Here is a 20,401-nt window from a genome sequence, read left to right on the forward strand (position 1 = left end):
CCAATGCCAGTTCAATACAGACGATCAGATGAGCAGGGCATATTCTGAGTGATGTGGGTCTTTTGTTATGCAGTTGATTAAGCAGTGCATTTGCTTGATGCTGACTCAGACAACTGGAGACATAAATCTAATGTACATTGTGTGGACTTACAGCTTGGCAGCACATTCAGCTGCAATTGATACATAGCACATTTCCCATTAATTTTGAGGGTCACCCTGCTTTTTCCTGTTTATATAGTTAGATTGAGGGATGAACAAGGAAATCTAGTGATATACCCAAGGTTATAAATTAAGGGCTTTTTTCAGAATACCACAAAGAAAGAGACTGTGTAGGTGAAGGCCAGATTTTGATGAGCTTGTGTTTGACAAGTTGGGGCTAATGGACAAGAGCTGTGTAAGGAAGCTTGCAGAGGCTGTGTTGTATTATCAGCAGACACTGAGGTGAGGTGTGACCGGGACAGTATCTCCAGGTTCCATTTTTGTTGCGGGGCAGGGCGCAAAAGTAACTGTGGCTATCAGCTGATGCTGCTGTCTACATTGTGGTTGCCCCAGGCATGGTGCTGCCCTCCTATGCTTATGTGTATTTTACAGAGTTTCATACACTTGACTAATGTTACAAGCTCCTTCTTTTAAATTTATACGGCTGTTTTGGTTCCCACGTAAGCAAGATATGATTTCCTTGTCTGAATCAGATCAGAACCTACATTTCCGTTAGCTAACCAACCCAATGTGACAAGGTAAAAGTTAATCACTAGCAAGGGCAAGGGAGAACATGCACCCCTGGTGGAACACTGAAGAATTAGCTGGTGTTGGTCAAAGTAGCTCTTTTAACTTTAATGAAGCTACGCTGATTTACATCACTAAGGCTTTTCTCTCAGTTTGGCTTTGGACATAAGCCCAGATCTGAGATGTTAATATGGGTCCATCAAGTTTGATCAAACCATTTTCTCTTCTGCACTATCACTATTTTAATGTGTCTTATAGATGCCCAGATATTTGGGATTACAATAAGGATCCTGAACTATAACTTCACTGAACAACTCCACAACACTAGTAGCTTGGAATATCAAGAATTTTCAAGATTGCTGCTTACTGAGGTAACACTAAACTCTGTGTGCGTAATCTTTCTATATAGGATTAATTTATAGTGTAATGGGGAAGTTTTATGCATGTACAGTAACCATTAGAAATCCTTGCACCATTTTCTCTGACTTTCCCTTAACTGAAACAAAAGTTATTGGACAAAAGAAGGCAAACTTGGGCCCTGACCTTCTTATCACTGAAGCCAGTGAGAGTTTTACTTTTCAGAGGGGTGAATTAAAAACAGGGAGGTGGATGGACGCCTTCCTGGAAGATTTTTATTGTAATTATTAATTTCCAGTAAATTAATCTGAGGATTTTTAATGAATCTTTGAAGTGTTCAAGAGGCATTGTATTAACTGTGTGATCCCTTTTTTAACCAAGTTTTACTTGTTCTCGGAGCTCTTTATCCATCAAGAAGAAGTGACTGGTCAAGATTTTTCTATAACTTCATTCATTAGGTATGGACATACTATATCCTGTGAGTGTATATACATGAGACGCTATGTGACTGTAGCGATGACCTACATCACCGTAGCTCATTGCTATGGCAACATAGTGTCTAAAAATAACCATGCTCTGCTGGGACTGCGCAGTATTGGTGGGAACTGCACAGTCATTTAGTATTTGCTAAAGCAAGTATTAAATGCGCAGTACCAAATACCAGCGGATACTGCACAATACCAGAGGGTATTGCAGTGCAGTTATTTAGTACTTGCTTTAGCTAAACCCCTAGCTAAAGCAAGTACTACATGACTGTGCAGTACCCTCCCCAATACTGTGCTGTCTCTGTGGTGCATAGTTATTCTTACATACTACGTTGATGTACCAGTGAGTACTGAAGAAAGTATTAAATGACTGTGTGGTACCTGCCAGTACTAAATGACCATGTAGTACCAAATGCATAGTCAGGGGCACATGTAGACATGTCCAGTCTGTACTGATTCAGCAATCATGATAGAAGAAATAAATCAACTTGTATCATGAAATTTGGAATCAGATGAGAAGTTCTCTAAAGCACGGGGAGTTTCAAATATGGCCTTCTGTTTCTAATCCATTTTATTGAATCGGGCTCAGATTATGAAGTTAAGATCATAACCCAAGCCCAGAATTTCCCCACAGTCAAGGTAATGTAGATCCATTTATGATTATAAGGATAAAAAAGACTGTATATTGTGGGTCACATTTTCAAAAGAAGGCACAACAGGTGTGTCTCCACCCAGTTGCACACTTGCTCATGAAAAATGGGTAACTTTCTACTGAAAAATAATATAAAGTTTTCTGTAGCCATCAATGGCATTTGTAGAAAAGGCAAAATGTGTATCAGCACTGAGAAAATGGCGGCAGTGCACTTTTGAACTAACACACATTGAAGGTGTTTTAGGTTAAAAAGTGCACCACTGCTATTTTCTGTGCACTGACGTGCATTTTACCATTCATACAAATGAATGTGATGCAGTGCTGGGCACATCAGCTTGCGTGCTCTGCAAACTTGTTGAATCAAGTCTGCTCTGAGGCACCGGACTCCTGTTGCATTGGAGCAAGCAAAGGTATGTGTATAAATGCCCCAATAGACCATGTATGTGGTAGAGGCCATTTTCCATGGGTGTAGCTATTTACTCAAATAAAAACATATTTTCAGTGCAACATCAAGCCACAGGCTATTAGGGCATGGTCACATACAAACATTCAGTTTCTCCAGGGAGAGTTGCTGCTCTCCCAGGAGAAACCACAAGTTTCTCCTGGGAGAGTGTGCGTCTGTACCACTTACCCTTTTGAGAACAGCCACAGCACAATGTCCCAAGGTACTTTCCTCCTGCTGTTCCCTCCCCAAGATAGACAGTGTGTCACTCAGGTTGGATTTTGCTACTCCAGCTGAGAAGGGAGCAAAACATACAGTTCCACCTTGTGCTGTACAGAAACATAGGCTGATTCTGAGCAGTCTAGGTCAGCCATTCAGGGCTACCTTGTGCGTTGCTGCCATCTGTTGCCAGGTAGACAGCAGAGCACACTGAGGTGTCTGCACAGGTCCCCTGGCTCCATAGCATCAACACTGCAGCTCTCTGCTCTTCATTGGCTTTGTATTCAAATGTCTGATCAGGCATCTCCAGATAAGTTTTTCTACGTGGAGAACAACTCCAGAGACTTCTCCCAGGTCATTTGAGTATGTGTACACAGCCTTTGTCTTCATTGCCTCCTGAATGAGACCTGTCATACCACTGAAAAATAAGCTTTGCCTGTTCACTCCATTCTGTGTGCCCAAGCTTACAAATTTATGGAGTCAATAGCTTGGTGTGACCCCCAGTGTGCACCTCATCACCATGCTCTGGCTTGCTGACTGCTGTAATTCCACCAGCACAATACATAGATCTACTTAGCTGATTGCTAGTAAAGCATAATTTATTGGTGGTGTCAGGTTTATGTCAAGTAACACAAAGAAAATAAATGTGTATAAGTCTCCATTTCTTTGATCCATTTTTCTTGTGTCTCTGTGTTGAGATTTATTTGTAATTGGATGCAACTACAATTAAGTTGGAACAATATGTTTCAAACAATGGTAGCCTGTGAGTGTTCACTTAGAGCTGAAGAGATGAACTTGGGACAAAATCAGCAGATGAGAGAGAGAGAGAAATGTACCTCATTAGCATTACCCTTTAAATGTATGTGATACTTCTGGGCCAAATTCAGCCCAGGTGCAAGCAAATGCAACTGTAATGAAATTAGGATTGGAATTCTAATTAAAGTGGAATTCTGATCAGTTGAGTCCTGGCTAAATTTAGTCCATAGCTTCAGTTCATTTCAGGTACAGTTTTCAAAATCTTAGTTTTCAAAAGTTTGTCTGAGTCCTATTTTCACCAGTTATTTCGATGTCTAAGTGTCACTGAAACTCCTTAAACTCTGAAGTGCCAGAGTGACATTTGAAAATGGGGGTTAGGGCTTGAATTCAGGGGTGTCAAATAAGCCTACGGTTTAGATCTGGTCCATGGACCCTGAGGATCTGGCCCATAGGTTTTGAACCAACCTTGTGTGTTGCATGCAGCATACACTAGCTGAGGCCACACGTGCTGCAGGTGGTGCACTGAGCTAGTCTGGTGTGTGCTGCTGGACTGGCCCTGGTGCTTGCGCTGGTCTGGGGCTCACAGGCTGGCTCCATGCACCACAGTCAGGGCACAGGGCTGGTCAGATGGGGCACTTCATGAAGCATGCTGCATGCAGCCCCAGATCAGGGTTAGTGCACACTGCATGCAACATGCAGGGCTGGTCAGGGGCACATGCTGCATGAGGTACCTGTGCCAAACTGGCTCTCCAGACTGGCTGTGGTACATGGGGCCAGTCTGTGGGTCTAATCTGAGGGGCCAGATGAGTTTGACACTCCCGCTGTAAAGTATAACAAAAGAGAAAAGCTTCTAAGTTGGCGTCATAGCAGAAAGTTGCTCCTGTCCTTGTGTCCTTAGGATGAATGGGGTGGAGTGAATGGAGGGAAGGTATAGAAGACAATTTATGTGATCTATGCCATCTCTGACCTGAGTGCCTGTTTGATGTTGATTTGGATCTCTGGTGTTAGCTATCTTGCATATAGCTTGGGACCAGTGCAGCAGTTGAGGACTGCCAGAGCACTGGACACTTCAGCATTCATGTTTTTCCCAGGATGCCCTGAAGGCAGGACTGGGTGGGGATTAACTGGTAATACTGACTCCATAGCACTAGGCATTTCCATATGCTAGGGGAATCTCCAACTAGGCTACATAAACCAAGTCTGAGGCTAATTTCCTTATTGGGGCTAAGGAGCTAGCTCAGAATCTGAAATACTCAATGATCTGTTTCAGCTATAATGAGCATCTATACTGACTTCACACTTCTTTTAGGTCCTGAGTCTTTTTAACATTTCAGTCATTCTACATTGTTGTGGCAGAGTAAATAGGCCTTAAATTGGGCATAAAGTGCCAGAGAAATGACTTACTGCACAGGAAAATTAGACTTCAGAAACTGCTTTAGTGTTTGACAGCAATGATACTTACATTGAGAAGCAGTTATGATTCTGAAACATCATGATATACCAAAGGTATCCATGCTATGGTCTTCACTCACACTTGTATGTCTTTCCCATCTGGTGTGAGTGTTTTAGACTCAAGTGATGTCTTGTTTTTTGCTGTTTATGAACTTGATGATTTTCTGCAAATGGGGTGTTGGTGTATGTGTATATAATGTGTGAAATATTGACAACAGTAACAGTATAATGATGAGTTGTTTTAAACATGTTCTTTCCATTGTGTTCCTGATTAAAGTATTGCTTTTGCCTTTTCTCAGATTGGAAACTCATTTCCACCAAATATTTCCACATTGTACACAACTGGGAAGCTGAAAGTGCAAATTGAATCCCTGAAAGCTGGAAGTATCTTAGTAAGGCTTAGAGTTATCATACAGGATCCTGAATTTTCAACAGATGCATCCAGCTTTGCTCCTGTGCTTTCTTACCTGTACAAAGGTTCAGTATTTTTGGTTGATCAGCAAAGCTCCTCAGTAGGAGGTAGGTCGTCTTTTAAAAATATTCTTAATATTCTGATGATCCATAGTATCCCTTGCATGATTTATAAAAAGTATTTTACAGAGGAAAAAAGCAGTCTTAAGCTTACAGCAATAGTATTGTAAGAAAAATGATGAATTGGACCGCCCTTCACAAGGTTAGTTATAGAGTGGACCTCTGGGAGTACATTGTCCCTGAGCCCACCTGGATTCTAGGTGACATGTGGGGTCATGGGCATCATTTGCTTTCTATATGGCATCTTTGTCTTGAAGTAGGGCTAAGAAGGACTCTGGTTAGTCCAGTTACTTCCTCTCTGCCCCTCCTTTTCATGGGATGCCAGGAATTTGGTGCACATGGATGGATTACTTTGGAATTCTTGAAACCCTAGAATGTGTGTTATCTGGGAGACTTTGTGATTCTAGTCTTTTTTTTGCATTTGACCCAGGTTTTAAAACATGTAATTCTACATCTTCCTGAGAAATCCAGCCAGAGAAATTCCAGTGAAAAAGACTCAGGAAATATGCATGGAATTTAAATTGTATTGGACTTCTCTTAGCTATGGGTTTTGCCATTTTTCTCACCAGATGGATACATTTTGATATCAGGTTTCATGGCTGATAGAACCAGAGTTCAAACATCTGCCAAAAACAGCAAACTAGATTATAACTAGATTATTCTTTTACTGTGTAATGCACCCTATAAAAGCTCATTTAATGTTGTTAGGAAAAATGCACTTCAGACTCGTGGAGCATTTTGTCGGGAGGGGAATTAATGAAGAAGCAAACTGTAGATGAAGCATTACTGACTAAACTGCCATCAGATACAGTCTTGCGAATTGATGTGCCAAGGTGCATTACAAACATTACCATGTTCTCTTGTTGCAAGGATTAGGGGACTGTAGGACTTGTGATCATGAAGAAATGGCATGAGCGGGGCAAAAATTCCAAAATGTCTGGATTTCAAAAATCCAAGAGATCTCAAGTAACACTCTTATCCATCAGCACTACGCCCATCATACGCTTTTTATAGACAAGAGAAAGGCTCATATATGTATTTTTAACTTGAGGGAAGCATCTGTTTTATCATTGCAGAAAATGTAACTGAAATATGCAACATAGGGAAAAGATTTATATACAAGGTTTTCCCACTTCAGGAATACTGAGCTCTTTACAGATTTCTGAACATCATGGGCTCTATCCTGAGCTGGCATAAATCAGCATATCCCCCTTTTATATTGGTAGAGCTATGCAGTTTCATAACAAATGAAGGTCTGTCCTCAAAAGCCATATATAGACGTTACATTTTTCTAGATTTTATTCAGACTACAGCCATCATTATGGCTGGGCTGGTCCAAGGTAAAATTGGCTCCAGTCTGAATGAACTAATCTTCATTGAATGAGGATTAAAGCTAATGCAGACTAGGGCAGCCCAAATTGGGCAATTTAAACTGTATTAAATAGCAAGTATATATGGCACTGCTTTTAGGAAAAAACCGTCCTTAGGAATGCAGATAAGCATTGCAAATGTCAATCCCAACAATGGAAACTCAACTGGGTTTTTCCAACACAACAGAGGCTATCAGGCACAAAGTAAAACTTTTACAAAGTCAACAATACCTCACGGTGACTAAGTATCTCTCAAGTCACTCATTAGCAGGGATCCTGGTTTTCTCTGATTAAAAAAAAATTTTTTTTCAGATTAAAAAAGTAACCCCAAATCTACATTTTTCCATGATTAAAATGAAACACCACTGTTTCATTTTAATTACAGAAAATGTGGATTTGGGGTCCTTTTTTAAATCTGAAAATGGAGGATTTTTTTTAAATCAGAGAAAACTAGGATTCCTGCTCAAAAGTGCTCATTAGAGCTTCTGGAACAGCACTTCAGATAACTGTCAGTAGGTTTGCAACAATATAATGGTGCTTAGGCAGACTTATTTTTGCCTCCTTATGCAAATGCTAAGCACATAAGCTCACACACAGGCTGCAAATTGGGTCTGTTAAGGGGCTGTCAAGTGTAAAGACTGTGTAATGCCAGTGCCCCCTGCCGTGATGGTCAGTGATCATCTATTAACCTTTAATTCCAATTAAAATTTGATTCTAACTATGTAATGCGAATCAGTTAACACAGTTTAGAAAACAGTGAGCACTTCTACAAATTTCCATAAAGGTTAAGCATTTAGTTCATCACAAAGTGAAATCAGTGGACAAGAGAATCCAGCCTTTAAAAAGCAGAGATGAGAAGTCAGACAAGATGGTGTAATGAAAGGGAGAGGCACAGTAAGCATCTTTCTTTGGAGTCTTACATCACTTGTATTATGTTTTCTGGGACAGTATTTAGGGACTCCGCAAGAACAGGGTCCTACTGTGCTCAGCACTGTTCAAACATAAATGTGGTACAATGTCCTTGCCCTGAAGATAACACAATCTAGATAGGCTAAGAATACAGCATGTATGCAACTTTTACATGCACAAATATAATGTATGAGTAGAAGCACAAATATAATGTGCGAGTAGAATGAACAAAGTGGTGGCCTGAAAACAATTTTAAAAAAAATATTTGAATGAGAAGTTTTTAGGGTGGAATTAGGGGAAAAATTCAGGAAAAAAGAAGGGACAGTAAAAAGCAGACTGAAGTGGAGAGTGGGCAGTGGGAGAGATGCAGTGAGAAGAGGTAGGGAGCACACAGAATGAGTGGAGTAGGACTGAGGTGTGAAACCTGCAGCAGACAGGGCAAGAGAGAGTTGGAGTATACAGACAAGCAGTCAGGGGATGAATATGGATGCTGGGGCTGTTGCATCAGGAAATAAGACTATTTGAAGGGATAAAGGAAGTTGCACAAAGCGGCCTGTCCTGGAGATAGTGAGAAGCAGGACCGGGAAGCCCCACCCATGGGCCTCAGTGTGGGAAGAAACACTAAAATAAAGAAAGAAATGCAAAATAACCACTTACCTGCAGAAGGAGTGATGCCAGAAGACAGAAGAGAAAAGCCCGTGCAGTTTACAAGCCATGCCTTTATGCAATTAAGGCCGGCTGGTGATGTCATAAGGACGTACCAGCCGGCAGGGATAAAAGCAGCCGCTGGCAGTAGGGAGGGGAGAGCCAGTGAGGAGGCAGAGGCTCTCCATGCTGGCAACAGGCAGAACCAGCACACACAGGGAGTGCCTAGATATTGGGCGGCTGGGGAAGCAGCGAGAGCTCCCTACACCATGGGCACTGAGATTGAGCCCCGGGAAGGGTGGAACACTGGGAGTGACTTCCTTCTTGTGTCATTAAGGAGGTTCATTAGGGAAGACACCAAGTGGCGGTGTGGCCAATTCGGTGAATGCAAAGAAGAGGTGAAAACCAACCTTGGGGAAGTGGAGGTCTTCCCACTCGAACACCCCAGGTACCAGGTCAGGGAGCTGGGCTAGGGGGCGGAAGGAAGAGAGGGACCCCACAGGACCAGCATCAGGGGAGAACTGCCAAGTTCGGGCAGGTGGGCTGGGAAAGCTGACCGGTAGGATACCGGACAGGAAGACCCCTTTTCAGGTCCTTTTCTCTTTATTTCTTTTTCTTCATTTTATTTCTTTACCCCTGCTCAACAGGGGCACACTTAAGCCCCAAGAAGAGAGCCAACCAGCTCAAAGGGGATCTCAGGCCCGGAATTTGGGCTGGCTAAGTATCCTTCTCCAAGGAGAAAAGGGGATACCACAGGGCATAAGGAAAAACCACACTGGAGCGGCAGCTGAGACAAAATCTGGCGCCCTGCTGGAGGTTGGTGTAAGGCTGGGGTATAGGGGAGGTATAGCCCCATGAACACCCTGCAAGTGGAGTGGTCATCCCTGAGGGGAGTTTCGAGGCTGAACCCTACACTGACATAACATTTAAAGACATGGCAGGAGAGTTCGGGGAAGGCCAGCGGGACAACTGAAGCCCACCTCAAGGAACTCACGAAGCTAGAAAGCATACACCTTCTGCTGTCCGGGCCAAAGTGGCCTGCGAGCAGGCATTCGAAGCCAGGTGGGCGCAGGGCCTTATTAAGCACACGGAGGGAAAACTCAAATAATGAACATAAATTCCTTCTTACTTAGAGGGAATATATCTCTGTCCCAGCATTTAAAAACAAATAAAAAATCTCAGTTGCCCCATGTCTCGGTAAAGCAGCAGTGAACTGCTTTCGTGCCTCCTGGTATAGCAAATTGTAGTACCTCTATACCCTGTCCAAGGGGTTAGATCTTGACTTCTAAAGAAACACACACTGTGGATAAATAAAATATGGCAATTAGCTAATGAGCATGAAAGATAGAGAATTAAAACATCACTTAGAAGGAAATACCAGATGAAGGATAAGTGCAGACACAAAGACAATGCACACACATACATATGTGCCTGCACGTGCTCTTCCTTTTTCTATTTTTAGAAAAGAACTGTCCTTTGTTAGTGAAAACTAATTGCAGTAACTGTTGCCTGTACACATTCAGAACAAGGGCTTGTAGTGTTGCTTTGTGCAAGACAATTTTCCAGCTCTGTGATCAGAATGTTTTGCATCTTGGACTGCATTTTTAGTCTTTTTTCTTCCCTCAATCCCAAGTGAATTAAGGTTCTGGTCCTATGAACTGTACACAAGCAAGAAGTTGCATTAAACTTAGCCTATACTTAGGGATCTCCATAAATTGTACTGGAAGTGCCCCCTGCAGCAGTTCCTTTAATGTTTTTCTTTTCACCTTTTGCCCCCCCTCCTCAGCATCTGATTGGCTGCTGGCCGTGGTGTTTGCCACTGATCTCCTTTGAAGCAAAAACTGCAGCAGATTTAAAACCTTCACCAATCAGGTGGTGGACGGGGTGGGGCAAGCGGTGACGTGAAAAACATTAAAGAAGTCACTGCAGGGGGCACTTCTGCTGTGATTTAGAGGGATCCCTATCTATAATGTAACCTCATATCTAGGTGTTTGCTGGGTCGGGATCCAAGTGCTAACGAAAGAGGCCTGATTGAGAACCTTGAGAATTAAGTTTAGTGTCTAGCTACAAAATGGATTCCTAGGACAGGCAGTGGTGATGGAAGTTTCTTCCATTCTACCCTAGTGGGATACCTGGAAGCAAATCTGGAAGGATTATCTTTAGACTTTTAGGAGCAGTTTCCAGCATGGTTTTTCTGTGGAGACTGCCTTAAAGGGTGGCAGCTGTGACCCCAGTCTTTATGATACAGTTAAAAAAAAACACGTCCCCCCTGCCCTTAAAAAGCTCAAAGGGTAGAAATGCTCTGCCTCCTCTTGCTGTTAGGGAATGCTTCTTATATGCAGCAGTTACATTTGACCTCTTTATTTGACATAAGAAATTAATTGGATTCAATTTCTTTCTTAAAGTAACCAGAATATCTAGCTGACATGTTGGAGTCTGCTGGCATGCAGCTCCACTGATACACAAATTCATGAGACAGTGTTAAACTGAATGCAATGGAATGTATACTTTAGATGAATTTGCATCTCTGTTTCCTTTGTATAAATACATATCTTATTTTCTAATGCCAAGCAAACATCTAAATCTGTGTGTAAATTGGAGAACCTTGATCAAAATTCCTTTCCTGGCTAGGATGCCCATTGAAATAAATGGAGGTGATGTGATTTTTATTTGTAAGGATTTCAAAATCAAGTGGTATTTTGAGCTGCTTAACATTTGGTTGTCAGGTAAATGGTAAAGACCATTTAAGTCAGTCAAACTATTCAGGAAGGATCATTTTGTGATTGTCTGTAATCCAATCAGAAGAAGGGTTGCTTTACTGACATTTTTGTTTTGGCATTACAGATTGGGACGAATGTGCATTTCCTTCAGAGAATGACTGCTCCATGTATGCTGAGTGTATCAACGCAATGGGCTCCTACAGGTGCCGATGCAAGACAACCATGGACACCAATCCGTCTCGCCCTGGAAGAAACTGTGAAGGTGAACAAGAGAGTTGTATTCAGTTTCATTTATTTGGCAAGGGCTTTCTCCCTCCACTTTATTTTCTAACAGTATTCAACATTCACCCAGTGGGGATAGTGTGCACAATGCCTTCCAGTTGTATGCAAGATGAGATCCCTAAGCCAAAGCACGCATTGCCTAATATCACCAAATACTCAAGGCTCTGATACCAACCACCCTCTTTCCAGGAGCAGAGCATGGGATAAGTCTCCCTGTGGAACCTCCTAATGCCACTTCTTAATCAGCCAAAAGAGTGGCCTGGCCTAGACTAATTTGAGGCATTTTTTCCTTTTCTGATAATCCTAGAGCTAAGTGCCTTTCCTATGAAAATGTAAGTCCTGCTGACTGGAAGACCACTGGCTGATATTCAGTTAAAGGTTCAATGGGATCTAGGCTGTGATCCTAACAATCACATCTCTTGCCATAACACACATGCATGGCAGGAGGCATGATTGTGGGATCAGGAATCAGATCCCAGTCTGGTGCAGGGGGAGTCTGGGATTATGATTACTGCTCCCTTTGGACTCTCAGGTAGCAAGCCAGGTGCCTGGTGCTCCCATGTCTGGGAGCTCTGTTCAGTTGATTGGCACTCCCAGACGTAGGAGCACATCAGAGCCCTTGGCTCCACAGCAGCCAGGGTGAGGGTGAATTTATACCCAGCATTGGTGTAGACCTTGTAAAGGAACACCTTGAGAGGCTGGACAACTTCAAGTCAGCGGGTCCTGACAGATTGCACCCCAGAGTACTTAAGGAGCTGGCAGGAGTCATAGCTCAGCCACTGGCAAAGATTTTCAAAAACTGGTGCTAAGGTGAAGTACCTGAAGACTGAAAGAAGGCCAGTGTGGTGCCCATCTTCAAGAAAGGGAGGAAAATAGATTCAGGGAACTACATGCCAGTCAGGTTGACCTCAATCCCTGGAAAGATTTTAGAAAAAATCATCAAACAGACCATTCTTCACAAGCTGGCTGATGGAAACATCCTGAGAGACAGCCAGCACGGGTTTGTTGCGGGTAGGTCTTGCCTGACCAATCTCATCTCCTTCTATAACCAGGTGACATATCACCTGGACAAGGGAGAAGAGATTGATGTCATATTGGACTTTAAAAAAGCCTTTGATCTGGTATCCCATGATCTCCTCTTGAAAAAATTGGCCAACTGTAGCCTCAGCTACATCATAGTCTGATGGCTGGGGAATTGGCTCCGAGGCCGGACCCAGAGAGTGGTGGTCGATGGAAGTGAATCATCATGACACTCTGTGACCAGTGGTGTCCCCCAGGGCTATGTCCTTGGACCTGTTCTCGTTAACATCTTTATCAATGACATGGATACTACTGTCAGAAGTGGACTGGCCAAGTTTGTTGGTGACACCAAGCTTTGGGGTAGAGCATCCACACCTGAGGATAGGCTGGTGATCCAGGCTGACTTGGATAGGCTGAAAAAGTGGGCAAATACAAACCTGATGACATTGAATATTGACAAATGCAAGGTACTCCACCTTGGAGAAAACCCTCGTAGCATGCTTATAGGCTCAGCAGTGCTACACTCGCTAAAACCATTGCTGAAGGAGACTTGGGTGTCATGACTGACCACAAGATGAACACGAGCCACCAACGTGATGCCGCAGCTGGTAAAGTGAACAAAACTCTGGCCTGCATCCATTGATGCTTCTCAGGTAAATCTCAGGATGTCACCCTCCCGCTGTACTCAGCCTTGGTGAGGGTGTAGCTGGAGTACTGCATCCAATTCTGGGCTCCACAATTCAAGAAGGATGTGGAGAAGCTTGAGACAGTCCAGAGGAGAGCCACGTGCATGATCAGAGTGCAAGAGAATAGGCCCTATGAAAAGAGGCTGAGAGCCATGGGACTTTTCAGCCTGGAAAAGTGCAGGCTCAGGGGTGACCTGGTGGCAGCCTATAAGTACGTCAGTGGTGTACATCAGGATCTGGAGAAATGTCTGTTCACCAGAGCGCCCCAAGTTATGACGAGGTCCAATGGTCACAAACTCTTCCAAGACTGTTTTAGGCTAGACATAAGAAAAACTTCTTTACTGTCTGAGCCCCCAAGGCCTGGAATAAGCTCCCTCCAGAGGTGGTGCAAGCACCTCCTCTGGACTCCTTTAAGAAGTGTTTGAATGCTTATCTTGCTGGGATCCTTTGACCCTAGCTGGCTTCCTGCCGTCGGGGTAGGGGGCGGGACTCGATGATCTCCCGAGGTCCCTTCCACCCTAATGTCTATGAAATCTATGAAATAGCTGGGAGGGCTGATCAGCTGACTGGCACTTCCAGCCATGGGAGTGCACCAGTCTTGAAGAGCTGTGATGCACTTAGAATCATAGAAAATGAGGGTTGGAAGGAACATCAGGAGGTCATCTAGTCCAACCCCCTGCTCACAGCAGGACCATACCCAACTAGATCATCCCACCCAAGGCTTTTTGTCTTGCTGTGTCTTAAAAACCCCCTAGGATGGAAATTCCACCACCTCTCTGGGCAACCTATTTCAGTGGTTTACTACCCTCCTAGTGAGAGAGTTTTTCCTAATATCTAATGTAAACTTCTCTCACTGCAACTTCCTCAGGTGACCTGTTGGTGCTGGCTGCACATGCAGTTTAAGGTGTGATGGGAACCAGTCACAGTTATATATATTTTGTGTAATAACTTTGTTGCTTATTCCCTATCTTATCACACCATTAATTGCATGACCATGTGTTTGGGCTACTACTTAAGACATGATTAACATGTTAATTATATCTAAAGTGTAATGTCTGTCTGGGGCTGAAGAGAGAGACCAAGAGCTGAATCTGGATCTTTCTACAACTCAACACAGTACTAAACATAATGTTAACACCTGTCTTGAGTATCATATTTGCTAAAAGGCATTAGCAAAATATGAGTCTTGTTGCCATTAAAATGGCAGATAAATGACAGATAAATAAAATAAAATACAGATTGCTATAATGTTCTTCTTGCTTGATTTAGAACTTCCATGTCATGTGAAAATGTTGTTGCAGGTGAAATTGTAAACCCTGTGACTGAAACAATGCCCTCAGGTGCATCAAGGATTACAGAAATACCTCCTGAAACAAGCACTGCATTGTACGCTTCTCCAGCAAATACTGAAATGAGAACAATTTTTCCTCTCCGTTCCAATACAAGTACCACATTAAATGTACCCCATGGGCTGCCATCAAGTGGCATGCAAGCATCAGATAGTCATCTTTCCACCCAAACTCCTCCAGCAGCTTGGAGAAAGGGCATGGCTTCTTCAATTGGTTTTGGCAGGGACAGTAGCACAATGGGTATGGTGAGGGAAACAACCATGGGAACACCAACCATGGTAACAGAGCAGTGGAAGACTGTAAACATGCTAATTGAAAAACCCACGAGAAAGACTATTACTGGTGTACCACAGCACCTGGCTACTACTACAGGTGCTTCCACAGGTATAGCTGGGCAAGAACATCACAATTCACCACCATCCATATTGTCCACTACTGCAAGAAATCAAACCTTCAGAGACCGACATGCCCATCTCCAGCTTCCTGGAGCTAGTTCTCAGGACTATTCCAGTACAACTTTTCCCATTACAGAAAATGTTGGAGTTCATAAGCTAAATTCTACAGTTGATAAAGAGATAGGCAGAGAGAACAACACTTGGTCTGAGAAATACCTGAAAGAATCCTTCTCAGTGTCAACCACACGGCCTGACTTCTCACCTGCTTCCAATACGATGAACTTCCTGACCACAGATTGCAGTGAGTATACTCAACACTGTCCTCCACTCTTTGTTACTGGACTACTGGACTGTATGAGAAGAAAGATATCAGTTAGAGCCTGGAAAGATGTATAGTTCTGTACTGGGGAATGGGAGGGAACTGACCAAATGGAGATATTTTTTCTTCTTTCTGGAATTGGTGTCAGTTTTAGGTGGCTGTTTCTAAATAAGCAGATCAAGATAACTGCGCCTTCAAATACTATTCCAGAAGTTCTATCAATGACTGACTTTTCAGAAGTCTGTTTTTACAAAGCCCATAGGGTGCATCATGTGACACTTAAAATACTGCTCTGTTGAAAATACTGATGCTAGGTGGCATCTCCACACAAATCTTTGATTCTCTCTCCTGCTGTGGTCGGCCACAGAAGCAGGAGCATATAGGGGCTATGAAAACTCTTTTGACACATATGGGAAGCATTTTCCTGGCACAGACATTTGCAAGAGAGCCCTTGGCTGGGGAGAATTCCAGTGGGGATAACCTGACCTTGCAGTTCCTTCAAATTCCCAGCGAGGCCAACCAAAGTGTCTGGCACCATTTTTGCGATGCCCCCCCACTCCACACACCTCTGATTGGCCAAGGAGATCTGGAAGTCCTGCTCTTCCCTGGAGGTCATCTGTCAATCTCCATGGAGAGGCGGGACTTCCAGGGCCCCTTGGCCAATCAGAAGCATGAGGGGGGCTGCTGTGCTCTGCCCTGAAAGTCTTCCTCCTTCACCTCCCTCCCATACTTTAGGACACCAGGGCTTCCTGTCCGTTTGCAGCTCCCTTCCTCCCCCCCCCCCGCCCTTTGCTGGTCATTTTCCTGCTTTTTTTGTGGTCCCTATGTTTTTTTGCAAAATTACCAAATTCACAGTTTCTATGAAAATTATTCAGCTTATCCTAACTTCATTTCATTGGCTTCTCTTTTATTTTTTTCTCTTATTCCTAAATCTTTTCCATCACTCATACCAGCCTTTTCTGTGCCATTGTCTTCCTCCTGCACTAGGGTCTCTCACTTCTTGGAATGTCTCTCTTCACATTTGCCCAGGTCCTGTCTTTTCTCTGTGGACTGGACCCAGTGGCAACATGTAGCGGGTGCACGGGGGTGCATGTGCATCTTCTGAGAGCGCCGGTGCACCCCTTGACAGGCCACGCTCACCGCTTAGGTGATGGGCAGGGGGACAGGAAGGAGCACTGGCGCCCCCCCTGTGAGCACCGGCTGGGGAATGGAAGTGGCCACTTTGTGATCGGCTGTGGGGGGTTCCCCCCTCCCCCCATTGTCTTTCTCCTGCATGTGCATCTCTCCCATTGGTGAGATTGGCGCCAGAGAGATTGGCACCCTGACTAAGGTGGCAATAGTCACCCATGACTGGACCTCCTTGGTTCTCACATTGTTTCCTGGAAATTCTCTTCTACAGCTTCTACTCTTCTAGTTCCTTGAGATGCTGCTTCATGGAGCATGTAGAGAGCATAGGTTTCTCCTCTTTCCCCTTTTCTTTTCGTTCTTTCACATTCTTATTGGGTTTGGGAGTTGAACGACATTTTTATTTGACCTAAAATGAAGTTCTGCTTTTTCCCCACCTGCTTAAGACTTTTTTTAAAAACCAAAGCATTGCTTCAAAACAAAATGTCAGAACAATTCATTTCTAATATGCTAAAGGATTTCATTTTTACTTTTTCAGTTTCTTTACTGTCCTTTTCCAGCTAAAACAAATCAAAAGATTTCTGCACAAATTGACCTAAATCTGTGGGGGGTTTTGTGAAAATGTATAAACAAAAAGAAAAAAAACCCCAAAATAATTTGATCAGCCAAAGGTGGAGGCAGAAAAGAGCCAGCTGCTCGCTATGATCAGCACTTGAAGCAGATTCCTCATAGCAGTATGTGTTGGTCACAAGGAGGAAGGAAGGAAATCTCTGTGGAGTGTATACAGCTCTAGGGATACAAAGTACATCCCTATGGGCATGTCTACACTTGCTAGTAATAAACTCCAATGCATATCATGCCAGAATTTATTGCACCCAAGTGCCAAGTTTACATGTGTGTCCAGGACTGTAGCATGTTGAGCTAGGTTGGAGCAGCCCTGGCTGGCAGAGGGCCTGGGGAGCCAGCCTGCCAGCATGGGGCTAGTCTGATCTTGCTCAACGTGCTATGGAGGGGCTGGCTGGGGCATGAGGGTGCTCCAGTGTGTGGCTAGCCGGCAGGCAGTTTGCACATTGAAGCATCCTTGTGCCCCAGCCAGACCAGTCAGTGTCTCCAAGGGCATTGCTGGAAGAACTCTGCTGCAGGATAGTCCTTGTAAATTTGTAAACTTGCAGCAGAGTTAATTATTTTACTGTGGAGATAATTAGGCAGCTCTGCGATAAAGCTCTCATGTAGCTGTGCCCAGTGATGGAAAACATGCCCTGGAACTGAGCCAGTCTTACCCTCTTCTTACTCACCATGCATAGCCTGTAATAGTAGGCAAGATGGCATACCTATAGGCCTTTGTATAATACTGAAAATTAGTTAAGGAAGGATCATGGCCTTAAACCAGTGTTTCCCAGACTTTTGATACCAGGGCCACACTTTTTTCTGGATTAAAGTTGGTAGTACACTTCTCTGAATGTCACAGCACCTCAGTTGAAAAGTGCTGAAATAGATTTACATTCAGAAAAGATCTGGAGGGGGCCTTTGAGGCTCAAAAACATTGCTGCTCTAGCTGGTACCACTTATGGGTGGCTGGGTTAGGGCCTCACCCTGGTGTACCCTACTTTTTCCGCTGACTGTGCCACCCGACCCCTGGTCTGTACCTCAGGGGCTAAGGGCATCCACATGCCTGCCTGCAGCAGGACCAATGGCTGGGAGCATGGGGAAGGCTGGCACAGGGGCCATTTGGGGTCGGGAAGTGTGGGGGAAGGCAGCAGCAGCAGTCACAGGTGCAGTCACATGTGCTGCTGGAGTAGCTGGGGCAGACACAGGGTGCCAGGCAGGGGAGGAGAGCGTTTACCCTTAACAGGATCTTGTGGTGCATTGCCTTCACTCCTGTGGCATGCTAGTGTGCTGCGGCATACCCTTTGGGAATCACTGCTTTAATCTTTTCATAACCAATGCTTTGAACAAGGCTGATTTCTTGAGAGTCTCTTCTGGAGGTTCAAGAGAAATGGAAGACCCATGCAGAGCAAGAGTCTCTAAGCTCCACTGATCTACCATTTAGATTTAGATGCATTCCTCTCCACTGCAGGATGGAACAAGCCTGCTTTGAGAGCTGATTTTAAACTGAGATGATAGTTTTCCCACCAAAAGGTTTGATAGGTGGTGGTTCTCTTTTCTTCCCAGTACCTGCCACAGCTCAAAGGATTATTCTCTACAATGTGAGTAGCACCAGCTTTCATGCAGCATGGTCCACAGAATCTACGCAGAATCCTGTTTTCCGATTTCTACTGCTTCGTGAAGATCAGCTGATATGGGAAACTAAAACTCGCAGCAGACACTTGACAGTGACAGGACTGGAACTTGGGGTCTTTTACACAGTCACAATCGGGACAGAAGTTTGTATGAAGGAAACTAAATCAGCACATCTGAAAGTAAAGACCGGTAATTTTATTTAGAAACAAATTTGTAATTGGACTTTACTGCTGTTGAAGTCTATAATGCAAGCTGGCATTTAAGAGAGGTCTGGGTAGGGGCTTGTTTAAAAACAGTGGACTGACAGTGAATCCAGTTGTAACAGTACTATAAAGTCTGCCCTGAAGCTTGGTACTGAAATGATTCTGTTGATGCAATCATATCTTTGGGAGCACTGCCCTTCCCAGCCACGGTCATATGACTTCCCTCAAGCAACTACACCAATAGCTTATGTGAAAAAATAATAGCAGGACATTCATTTAATGTGTTTTTAGTTTGCCTTGATGTAACACAGCAGCTGGAAACTGGACAGGCATTATATTTGTGCCAGGTAAAATGCCTCTTTCCTGGAACAAAAAGCTAGCATACAGGCATTAAGGTGTTTTCTTCATGGAAGGAGGCGAGCTCGCCCATGAAAAAGTGCTAGCACTTCCCATCAGCAACATCTCGAGAGAGAAGTTTTCTAGTATGGCATATAATGCTTGTACATTTGTCTCAGTATCCCTAGGGCTCCTGTTAGCTTACAGTCCTTTGCTTTCCCTCCCACCCCACCAAGGGAGAAAGGAAGAGTGCACTGGCTTGCTAATGGCTTGCCAAAAAACAGGCCATCAGAGTGCCCTGCAGGGACCTTCCTACAAGGAGCTTGGACAGTGCTGAAACTGCTCAAGCCCTGGCACCTTCTCCTGACTTTTTAATAGTGCTTTGGCCCCTTCCTACTATTTAAAGGGCAGTAGAGCTTCCTGCTTGAAATTCTTGGTGCTCAGATAGACCACCTGTCCATGTCCTATGAGCAGAACCAAGACCATGTGACCAGAGAACTCTCTCTAGGCTGCCAGTGGTCCATGAATCACAATCTGTGAAATAATTCTTCTCAATAACTTTCTTTTAATTTTGCAGCTGCTCAAAAACTTAATGGAACAGTAAAACTAACAAGTGTGGAATATGTTCCAGGCTTTAGCAATGCAAGTAGTGAAGAGTATCAAAACTTTACACGGCTGTTTTTCAATGAAGTAAGTTGCTGGAAATGGGGCTTGATAAGATGAGGAATGTCAGTGAGTAGTCTGCACTATCTCTCTCTATATGCATGGGTTGAGAATTCACTTCCTGAATTGCAGCAACATGGAGCAAGTGGGGTGCAGCTGTTGGGGCAAAACAGCTGGATTCAGGAGCGTGGGGTTGCATTCTCGGTGCTCTCTGTTTCAGTTTATCTATCAGCTGCATGAGGAACATTGATGGAACTGAGCTTATTTATGGGGTGTTGTAAGGTGTTAATTGATGTTTGTGCAGCACTTAGAAATCATTGAACTGCATGGCTGTATGTAAATGCAGAGTATTACTAGGATTACCCTTTCTTATGTGCACTGGTCAGACATGTTTTTATTATCCTGTTTCATATCCATTTATAACGAGAGAGCCATTTTTCCTCTTCTGAATCACTTTTTATGCTACATTTAAGTATGGCACAGGACATCAAACCATATTGGAATACTATAATTCATAG

The 20,401-nt window shown here is 43.8% G+C and overlaps 2 protein-coding genes across 2 annotated transcripts in view; both read left to right on the top strand.

Moving 5' to 3' along the window:
- LOC102567714 (uromodulin-like 1) overlaps positions 1–20,401 on the top strand; it is a 79,393-nt gene that overhangs the window by 21,880 nt on the left and 37,112 nt on the right. The window contains exons 9-12 of the mRNA XM_059724348.1: positions 985–1,097; positions 5,389–5,608; positions 11,389–11,526; positions 19,798–19,929. Coding sequence (XP_059580331.1) covers positions 985–1,097; positions 5,389–5,608; positions 11,389–11,526; positions 19,798–19,929 — 603 coding nt within the window. The remainder of the gene's footprint in view (positions 1–984; positions 1,098–5,388; positions 5,609–11,388; positions 11,527–19,797; positions 19,930–20,401) is intronic.
- LOC132247731 (uromodulin-like 1) lies at positions 14,560–19,802 on the top strand. Its single transcript, XM_059720759.1, has 2 exons — positions 14,560–15,297; positions 18,613–19,802. The coding sequence occupies exons 1-2, from the start codon at positions 14,583–14,585 to the stop codon at positions 18,882–18,884; spliced, it is 987 nt and encodes a 328-aa protein (XP_059576742.1). The 5' UTR covers positions 14,560–14,582; the 3' UTR covers positions 18,885–19,802.

Source organism: Alligator mississippiensis, chromosome 1 (genome assembly GCF_030867095.1).
Source record: "Alligator mississippiensis isolate rAllMis1 chromosome 1, rAllMis1, whole genome shotgun sequence".
In the NCBI taxonomy this organism is placed as follows: Eukaryota; Metazoa; Chordata; order Crocodylia; family Alligatoridae; genus Alligator; species Alligator mississippiensis.